The 11299-nt window shown below is 34.1% G+C and overlaps 1 protein-coding gene across 3 annotated transcripts in view; it reads left to right on the forward strand.

The window, feature by feature from the left end:
- ST8SIA4 (ST8 alpha-N-acetyl-neuraminide alpha-2,8-sialyltransferase 4) overlaps positions 1–6311 on the forward strand; it is a gene marked incomplete at its 5' end in the record, with an annotated part of 93114 nt that extends 86803 nt beyond the window's left edge. For all 3 annotated transcript variants that reach the window (XM_084234168.1, XM_084234170.1, XM_084234169.1), the window contains one exon: positions 6002–6311. In XM_084234168.1, coding sequence (XP_084090294.1) covers positions 6002–6284 — 283 coding nt within the window. In that variant the 3' untranslated portion in view covers positions 6285–6311. The remainder of the gene's footprint in view (positions 1–6001) is intronic.
- Positions 6312–11299: the final 4988 nt, after the last annotated feature.

Genomic DNA, 11299 nt, shown 5'->3' on the forward strand with positions numbered 1-11299 from the left:
TTTCAGGGAATGTACAGTTACATGAAGAGAAGATTTGAATCAGCAATGAAATCTTACATAGAGAGGAAACCCGAAGTCATACAATCAAATGTTTTGTTTCTCAACTAGGGAAGTATTCCCACTGTGGTTAAAAGGCATGACCACAATTGTCCAGCCAATGTTTAGTTCAGAAGGCACTAATAGAGAAGTGGCTATGCAAGTTGAATTGAAGAATGAGTTGTTTGGGGATGTTGAGAGTCAACCAATATATTTACAAAGTATGAAGCTTTATGCTTTGTTCTTTTAACACCTACTATCTCTTTTACATCATCCTAAGACTCTTGTGTGTTGAAATTTACTAGCCAAGAAACACAGAAGTAAGTATTTCTCCCTCATATCACAGATTCACATCCATTTCTGGTGATGGCCTTTTGTAGCACAAATATTTGGTGGGTGAAAGTGTTCCAAGTATTGTTTGAAATAAGATATGAAGCTAACATGTTGGAGAAAGAGTAGATAAGACAACTTGTTTAGCAAGAACAAAGATTCCATGCTGGGAAATAGTGAGATCTATGGCAGCTATGACATGTATAAAAAATTAGAAATGTTTGACTTATATATAAAACTCAAATGCGAGTCTGTTTCATACAACAGTATAGGGTATTATAATATGAAGGAAAAGAAAAAGGGAGGGAGGGGGGAAATTAATAATATCCAAAATAAAATACAACCTATTTGATGAAAAAGATTTATATATTTCTATGAATGGTGACAATATGCTAAGATCCAAAATCACCAAATAAACAAAATGATGCTCTATAACAGTAATTAATCCTATGTGGTTTCATAATAGGTAATGTTTCTTTTCCTCATCCATGTAGGTTCCTGACAGAGACAATCCCCGTAAGAGAGACTGATTAACAGTAGAAAAACAAATTTAATTTCATGTATATGGGAGCCATGAAGACATGTGACCCAAAACAGGCAGCTTTTGCAGCTTTTATACTTTTTTTTTTAACAAGGAAACAATGAATTGTACAAGAATTTGCAAGACAAAGAAATTTGGTCTTGGAGCAGTAAATTAGTAAAATTGCAGCAATTTGTTTACACAACCTTCTAGGCCCCAAATTTCCTGTCTCTGCTGATAAGGTTGTCCCTTTAGCTCCTGGTATAGAGTGGGTAACTTTCCTGTGGGAGATTTATTTCCTGCTTTCAAGGGAGACAAAGGAGGGTTAGAGTGTTTTTCTGGTACCAGCTCATTCTTAAATAATTTTAATTTAAATAATCAGTATGCCAAAGTGGTATATTTGGGGGTAGCCTGTCCTGAATTCCATCAATTTATTTTATTTTTAAATTTTCTACAAAGATTCTGCATTGATTTTATATTTTTAAAACTCAATTTGCATAAAATAAATGCATTCATGGGAACTAGACAATTTGCTGTACTGAAAACATTACTAAATTTTAAACTATAACAGATATGAATTTGAGATAAAATTGAAAAGAATTTGTATTGACTTTGAGTATGAATATATCATTATTTTATCAATTGATTGTTTTCAAAGTTTTCCTAACTAGGATAAAAAATTTAAAAAATAGATATGCTAGTTTTGATAACCTCCTCACAAGAAATTTTTAGTTTTTAAGCTTATGTGGATGTACATATAAAGTAGATACTTTCAGAGTCGGATTTTAAATTATACTATAAGTTTTCTTTATCTTGTAATATTGACAGATACTATCTAACTAGTTATACTAATAGAATTAAAAAGGAATATACATTTTTGTCCTTTTCACCTGTGACATATGTTTCTGGTAAATACTGAATCTCAATAATTTAGATTGACCTACACAATTTCAAGTACAACATTAGAATTTAAGATATATGCATAGTAAGCTCTTACTGAATGAAATAGCATCAGCTCCTGTGTTTTTAAATTTGTTTTTTTCTGCATAAAGATAAGTATTGCAGCATTTATTACAATAATGATAAACTGGAAATTAGTTGTGTCTTAGTTCTTGACCTGCTTTCAAGTTTTGTCTGAATTTTTCTGTTACATATTGATTCCATTTATTAAAGTCTGTTTATCTGTGAAATTTTTAGAAATAAGTGGCATTTATTTTGTATAGTTTCTCCAAAATTGTCTTGACAAAAGGTGATTTGTGGGTTTTTTTTTGAGTTATTTTGAGTTATTGTTATAAGCCAAGCATCATGAAGCTTAATTTCTTTTTCAGCTAGCATGTCCAAAGCAAAGCTAACACCAGTATTTTAACTGGCATATAGATTAATTTACAACCAGTTTCTAAAGTCTCTTTACCCACTCTTTTTTTAATAGGGTGCTTTGTGATCAGAGTATAGTTTTCAAATAAATTTTCTTAATATCAATTAATTTATAGCCCAGTATATAAATCCCTATTTACAAATGCACAAATTTATTTTTTCCATAAAATTCTTACTACAGAAGCACCACAGACTTGAGAATAGTACCAAGAATTACATTTTTCTATTTTTTTGAGATAGATGTCTCTATGATGCTCATTTGCCAGTTCCTCTTTTGGGATACTAGCTCTTTGAGAATTAAGATGTCCTCACTGTTTTTCCATTTGGGGAATTTTTTTTTCATTTTGGGGAATCTTATAAAGTACACTGGTTCAAAAAATGTTGGGTAATTGTACATCTTTAACATTGTTTTGAAACATTTAAGATAACAATTTTGTCTTCAGGGCCTCCCTGGTGGTGCAAGGGGTTGAACACTGCACCATGAGGTGATCCGCAGCCTCTGCAGCATGGGTTCAATTCCTGGAGGCCAGAGAGAAACCCGCATGGTGAGGCAGGCCTCTCCTGTCTCGCCTGCTGCTCCCCTCAGCAGTGTGTTTCAGTCAATCTGCCTGTTCTGCTCCCTGGTCTGTCTCGGTAAATCCTCTCACCCCCTGCATCTCTGGCCTGTACCCCAGCTCTTGTGTGCATGAATAAATCAATCTTTTTTTTTTTTTTAAAAAAAAAACAATTTTATCTTCAGCATGTATTTCTAACATCACAGTTTCTAATGTACTATATATGTAAAAGTTGCTTTGATATTTGTCTATGACCAACCATCGTTGAATTTCAAGGAAATCTCTCCAGAATTAGGAAATGGAAAACATGTATTTATAATGTGATACTGGAGTCTCATATAATGTGACCTTGGTGTTCTGTACTAATAATGCAGCAATATTTCATTTTCTGTTTTTTAATTTCCTGAGAAATTTATCTGTTATGCACTTTAGAAATGAGGTAAGTTAGCATGACCTCAGTGTCAAACTAGTCACAATCACTGACATTTTTGAAGGAAATTATCATTTTTAACTGAGTTTTAACTTGCTTCACCCATCTTAAACATTTATAAATAAATTTATAAGCTAACCAACTGCATCAACTGACATTTGTAGCCACATACATATCACCCTCAAAAACTGTCTCATAAGAATCAGTTCATGTTAAGAACACCTACTTCCTCAGAACTGAGAAAGTTTCAAACTGTATTAGTTTGTTTGATGCCTTTTTAAAAAAAGATTTATTTATTTATGCATACAAGAACTAATGCGTAGGCCAGAAGTGTGGGTATGAGAGGATTCACCAGAGACAGAATGGGGAGCAGAATAGGCAAATCTATTGAAATACACTGCTGAGGGGAGCAGTGGGTGAGACAGGAGAGATCTGCTATGCCATGTAAGGTTAGCTCCCTGGCCTGGGATGGAACTCATACCTCAGTGGCTGGCTATAGCTTGATAGCACTGAGACTTAACCCTGTGCAGTCAGGGAGGCCTCTGTTTGATGCCTTTGACTATGCTGTCTGTATGGAATCAGAGTCTGGCTTCTTCATGATGTTAACAATATGAAAGCTTTGGGATTTGCTTGTTTAGCTATCTTTGGGTTGTTCTCTTGTGTTTGTTTTTTTTGTTTTTTGTTTTTTTCTGAAAATTCCTTATGAACTTTATTTAGATTTTCTCAAAACACTTGTGATAGCAAAAGGTATCTCATGTTTTTCACATTGCTCAAATCATTAACTTTGTGGCCTTCACCCAACAACAACAACAAAAAAGTGAAAGATCAACTCTGCTATGAAGAACTGGGGAACAAAGGGAAACAGGGCTTGTTAATGACTAAGTATATTTTTCCTGGTTAAGATGTTAAATATCCAATTTTTTTAATTTTATTATTATTATTTTTTTAAGATTTATTTATTTATACAAGAACCAGGATACAGGCCAAATGTGTGGGAGGGTGAGAGGATTCACTAGTGACAGAGCAGGGAACAGAACAGACAGACTGACTGCTTTGCCATGTGGGTTGCTCCCTGGCCGGCTGGGGATCGAACTCGTGCTGCAGAGGCTGCGGGTTGCTGTATAGTGCGGTGCTTAACCCCCTGTGCCACCAGGCAGGTCCGTCCAATCCATCAATATTTTTTAAAATAGATAAAATATCCCTTTGGCTTTTTCATATTCAGTAGTCTACATAAATTAAAAAAAAACAACAAATTAAAAAACAAACAAACAAACATGTAAAATCCAACACAAGTGTTGAAATACAGCTATAAACAGAACCTAATATAATCTGCCCCTTCTGTTTGAATGGAACTGTATATATTTCCCTAAATAAGAGACAATAATAAAAACAAAAATAAAATAAATTACCTACTTAATTCTATTTTTAATTGGAGAACTTTGAAAGTAAGAGAAAATCTACACCCTTCCTCTTTTAGCTGTTTCCAAGTCAGATAGGGAATAGGCTAAGAACCCTGGAAACCCCCGTCCCTCCATAGGGGATGATTGACTCTTGAGTCTACAGGCTTCTCAGGTGAACATATTGGGCAACAGTGATGTATGTGAACATTTTGGAATGTAGTATAAAATAGTTATTGGTAATGAAATGCATTTTACCTATTTAACAAAATTTTAAATTATGTAGTGGTAAACTAGTATATGTTATTTGTTTTGCCATTCATTGAGTTGCGTTAATGTTTTAAATTAGCTTTAGTAAAATGTGACTCAGACAATTCAGGTTAAATAAGTCAGTGTAATTCAGGCAAAGCTTTTATTAGCTTACATTTTTTAAAATTTTATTTTTATATTGCCCGTACAATTGCAAACCCCTTATTTTGACCCCATCCCTCCTTTCCCTGCCCCCACCCCCCATATAGTGTGTCTGGGGTTCATAGTTGTTTGTTGATTTTGATTTTTTCTTTCTTATAGTTATTCTTTTTCCTGGTCCCTTATTTAGGTTTTCTAGATTAGCAGGAAGCTTGTATTTTTAATTGGAATAATTGAGATTTTTGAAAACCCAATGCTATAGTTTCCAATTTATTTTTAGAGTTACTTAATATTTGACTGATTACTGTGTCTTTTACTGTCATATTTAGCTTCTTCTGAGAAGAGTCTACTATGTATATTATATAAATAGTTGCTGATAATTCATTTTGAATACAATATCCCACAGTAATCCCACTTGCTCTCTAGGCCCACTCTATTTGCCCTCAAAAATAAGCAGGAAGGACTTCCCTGGTGGCGCAGGGGTTAAAGTCTCAGCACTATCAAGCTATCTCCAGCCACTGCTGCATGAGTTCGATCCCTGCCCAGGGAGCTACCCACACTGCACAGCAGAATTCTCCTGTCTTGCCTGCTGCTCCCTTCAGCAGTGTACTTCAGTAAATCTGCCTGTTCTGCTTCCCACTCTGTCTCTGGCGAATCCTCTCACCTCCCCCCGCCCCCCTCCACCTCTGGCCTACACTCCAGTTCTTGTATGCCTAAACAAATCTAAAAAAAAAAAGCAAGAAAATGAAGTCTAGAGAAAAATAGAAAAAATACATCAAATTTTCTAAACGATTAAGAAATATATTATTTCTCCAGCAATCTTTTGAATGTTACTTATTAATATATAATACAAATTAATTTTCCTTTAATTCTACATAATATACTTATGTGATATGTTGTGTATTTCTCTAAATTTCTAAATTTTCTCCTTTCCCCCACCTTTTCTTTATAGTTACTGGCTGACAAACAAAGTTCCCATCAAAAGACCGAGCACGGGTCTCCTCATGTATACACTTGCCACAAGATTCTGTGATGAAATCCACCTGTATGGATTCTGGCCATTCCCTAAGGATCTGAGTGGGAAAGCTGTCAAATATCATTATTATGATGACTTAAAATATAGGTACTTTTCCAATGCAAGTCCTCACAGAATGCCCTTAGAATTTAAAACATTAAATGTGCTACATAATAGAGGAGCTCTAAAACTGACAACAGGAAAGTGTGTAAAGCAATAAAGCACATTTGAAGACTTACAAACAAACTGAATATGCACTTCTTTTCTGAAGATGCTTCCTAAGATTTGAAAATAGGATCCAAAACAAGACTGGGTTTCAGCATCCACCAATGAACCGGAAGGTGATTAAGGACGTTCATGAGAAATTCACTACCAGCTGATGAAATGCCTGCAAAGTGCTCTAAAAATTAAATATTTTGACTTCAAGGGTCCTAGTAAGTGCCACTTCCACTAAGAACACAGTTTGAATGTATAATCAGTAGTGTTTACAAGATCCAACAATGCACTTGTCATTAGTTAATGAAGCAAATATGTTCATCACTGTTGGACTGCCACTGCAATGCCAAGCACATCAGAAGAGGAACCCAGGAACACAACTCAGCCCTTGGGGAAATCAAACCACCATTGTCAGAAGAAATCAAAATGGAAAATATCTGAGCAGTGAAATTCACAAGATTAAACAACTCAAGCAAATGCCTTCGGTCAGGACGCTAAGTCTGATCATGAATTTTATGTTTTGTTTCTGTTTTTGCTTTGTCTTCTGGAATCTCTTTTGGCTTAGATATTGGGGTGCTTAGAAATCATTTCTGAGATAAAGATGAATGAGATAAATAATCTTCAAGTATCATTTTTAAAGTTCTTGTATTTTTTTAAAGATTTATTTATTTATGCATACAAGAACTGGGGTACAGGCCAGATGTGTGGGGGGTGAGAGGATTCACCAGAGACAGGCTGGGGAACAGAGCAGTTAGATTAACTGAAATACAAGGCAGAGGGGAGCAACAAGTGAGTCAGGAGAGGTCTGGTGCGCCATGTGGGTAGCTCCCTGGCTGGCCAGGGATTGAACTCATTCTTCAGTGGCTGTGGACAGTTTCGTAGGTTGCATGTTAACCCCTTGCGCCACCAGGGAGACCCAAGTTTTGTTTCTTAAAGAGCAGTCACACAGTGACTTTGTAAAAAAATTTATTTTGCACAACTCTAGACCTCCAGATTTTTTTCCCAGTGGTGTAGAGGGTACCAGCTAAACTGTACCACTCAGTAATCTTGAGCCGTTCTGATGGAATGGTGTTCTGTCATCTGAGATGGTAAAATTAGCAGAAAAATGTACTTTTGGTACCAAAGATTATACTGGTGTTTCTACACAGCCATTCTTCTTTCATGAATATATTAATATATTATTATGCTACCAATGTGAAAGTTTTCTCTAGATACTTAAATTTTTTCAAAGTCAAAATTCATTTTTGTTCGAAAGAAGGCTTCCATAACTTTTACATTTCATAATTATTTTGTGGAAGCATTTTATCCCTTCTAATAAGTGTTTGATTAATAGAGCTGAAAGGTGACTTCCAGTTCTTTGATATTCCTCTTATTATTCAAATGGAAAGATTGTCATGCCCTTTATATCTTTGTTAAATTTCTTAGTGCAAAAATAATATGATTAATAGAGTGTTGTTTCCATACAGAGGGGATTCATCTTAAGAGCTTTGACAATAGCATTCTGTTTCTGTAATTTGCACTTCAAATGAATTAGGTTGACTAATATTTTTTCTGTAGTTAAATGCATTAACATTATCACGTAAATGTGTTTGCAAAGAAACACATGACCTTATTGATGAAGCGATTTAAAAATTTTCTGACATTTGACTGACCTATAGGTCAGTTTTCTGGTAACTTATACTATGCTGGTAGGTCATTCTAGTTGGTGTATTCTTTCTTTAGAAAGCAGAAGCACTGTGTTTCCACTTCTACTTTTGGCCTGAAATAACTTAAATGACTTCTTGTTTCTTAGAGAAGGCATCTGAAAAAAGAAGAAATAGCATGGGGAATGTGTATGTTTTGTTTCTTAGGGAGGACAGTCTGAAAAAAATAATAAAAAGCATGGAGAATATAATATATATGTATAGACATATATATACACACACACTATCATAGAAAAGGATACTCACAGTAGTATTGTTCTCAATATGTTAATAATATGCAGTATTATTCTTTAAAATTAATAGACCCTTGGGATATAGAAAGCTGTACTTTCTGACAAGTCATATGTCTCTAAGAAAACAAAATGGACTAAATAAAGGGGGGATATAGCTTAAAATGGATAGACCATGATATAATTTCATCATTAAGTCTTTGAGCTAGGAAAATATACAAAAAGAATTGGGTACATGTTCCGAATGTACCAAGATTGAAAAGTCTGATTTTCTCAAATCAAAAGTAGGTGAGTTAAAAACCGTTATTTGACTAACTGCGAATAAGTTGGTTGAGTAACCTTTAACTTGAAGTCAAAGATATCTTGAAGTCACAAGTACATTCTTAGGTAAAATCCATCTCAAAACTCATTCCAAGTATGTCTTAAAAAAAGCAGCAGCAGGTACCTTGCCAAATTTACTGCTTTTTCAGCAAATGTATTTAAACAATTTTAAGGCCACAACAAAAGTATCCCAGTCATTCACTTTTCTGTGCATTGGTGTTTATCTCATGGATGCATTGAGTAGTGCCTTTTTAGCTTCTCATTGCTGTGTTGCCCTATGCTTTGTGTTCTCGAAATATGTTGCCCAGTTCTGAAAACGTTCAGCTTCTAAAAAGGGCTTCAGTATTGACTGAGACTACTTTTGTTCATCTCAGGGAACCTACAGTACTCAAGAATGAATTCAATTAAAGGCATTTAGTGTTCAAAGAAGACAAACTGTACAAGACCATTTCATTCCCTACTGTATATCTTTCCATCTCCTCTCCTCCTTTCTAGCTACTGTGGCCTTCTTGTCGGAGAGGGCAAGGAGATCATGGAAGGCTAACAGCAAGAATAAGAAAATAATTGAGATCTAACTGGCAAGGGGGCACTAAGGAGCATGATAAAATCCGATTATAAACACGTAATTGAACTGTCTGGGTTTTATTCTTTTAAAATTATCATATGTTCACAGGTTTTTTTTTTTATTTCTTTTTATATTTAACCCTGTACCTGGCAATGCTCAGGCAGCTGATCGTGAAATATTCCTGTCCTTTAGGGAACATGATTGTTATTGTGCTGTTAACATGAATAGGCCATGGAAACATTTCATCATTATTACCCAGCCTGTTCTATACTTAAAATTAAGTTGTTGAAATGAAAAAAAAAAAGAATCAGTAATAGATTTTATGGGCAAATCTAATGATTCAGCCTGTGGATGATTGATTCAATTATTGTGGAAGTTTTTCTATCTGAAAGAAGGTGCTGGGCATTCAAATGTCTTTATGTATTGTATATCATATGAAATGTATAGCAATTGCTAATGGGAAATTCTATGCTTATAGAAGCAATTTATTTAAATAATGCTATGGGTAGTGTACATACCAACTAGTTATTAAGCTACTACATGGAAAAGGGTGAACAAAGTAATTTATTCCTTATTGAGCCAGTTAGTCATAATGCATACAATGTGTTATTTGGTTCATAAAAGAGTTGTTTTTATGTGGTTATTGTAGGGAGTATCTATGCTTGTGAAAGGGTGTAAGAAGAGTTATGTATAGTTAGTTGTTACCTCTACAAGTTTGAAAATTTTCCCATCAGATATTATTAATATAGTAATGTTTTAAAAATTGAGAGGGATATTGTTTGTATTTGATAAAAGAAAATCCAAATAAAGCCCATCTAGAAATAGATATTTTATTATATATGTGCTATAGATATATCTATATAGTACAAAGGACATGTGTGATGCATATATACAATGTTATATATGTTTGTGTGTACACACACTGAATCTGTAATGTGCACACTCTAGATTTGTGTTAAGTTAGCATCTTTAGAGGCTGCACAGTCAAGCACTCTGGAGATAAGACCACTTTAGAATAAGAAGTTCTTTGAGACTTCAGTTACTAACCTGCTTTAAGAGGGATCTTCTTTATAATGGAATTCATGTTGTTCATATCTAGAGTTACAGTAAGGGTCTAGTCTGTCCAAATCTTAACAAAGAAAAAAAAGAAAAAAAAAGTCTTTAAATCCAGTTTTCAGATTGTGGCTCCAGGCCCTGTGTCTCCCATTTAATCAGCACCTTTTAATAAATACTATTTCTTTGTGTAGGCAAAAGCACAAGTGTTTCAAATGTATATAGCAGGAAAAAAGAGTTTACAGAGATAGCATTGCTGCACAGGAGAATTGCTACTGAGTAATTGTTGTATCATTGTGGCACTGAAAGGTGAGGTTTATTCTGTCAAGTACATTCTGTTTAACACTGTTGCCCTATTGTTTATGTATAGCAACTGGGTGTTATTATTTTATCATTTGTAAAATTGTAAAATAAATTAAATATTGTTTTTTTTCCATTTTTCTCCTATCTCGTATATCAAAACTCTTGGTTTCACTTGATAAATCAATATAATGTGATAGCTTTTAATAAACTTTAGCTAGTGTGTGTGTTTTTTTTTTTCTTTCCTGCCTCATTTACCACCAACCATTGGGAATTTTTCAAGTAATTTATTATAGGTGTATACATGGGAATCGGAATAATATCAAAAGCCCCATGAACATTAAGAAAACTGACAATTTTGGTGTAGTGCATTTTGTTTATTGTGGTGCACAGAGTATTAATAAATAGTTTCAATTTGTGTTTTCAGTAATGTATACAAATCCAATTTATATTTAAATATAACTGGGTCTCTTCAGCTTCAAAGCTTTTAAAGAAGTTCTTTACACACTACACATTCATATGACTGCCTTTTAACTTGTGATTTCAACTGCTTTTATATCCACTTGTTACTCTTTGCAGTTTACTATCCAGGAGATGATTCTGTAAAACTGCATGTTTAAACTTTTTCATTGGCTTTCTATAACTGGCAAACTTAAATTTCCAACTCCACACTATTTTCTCTGGAAATTATTAACTACTTTCATGAGGTCAGTTTTAGCACTCTGCAATTTTGAAATTTGTGCTAGAAACCAATCATGAGCTATTAACAGTGGTGAATGAATTAGATGTTATCAATATATGTACACATAAGGTAATTTGTGAATTACCTACTCCTTTCAAAGTTCGA

Source organism: Talpa europaea (genome assembly GCF_964194135.1).
Source record: "Talpa europaea genome assembly, chromosome: 5".
NCBI classification, from domain to species: domain Eukaryota; kingdom Metazoa; phylum Chordata; class Mammalia; order Eulipotyphla; family Talpidae; genus Talpa; species Talpa europaea.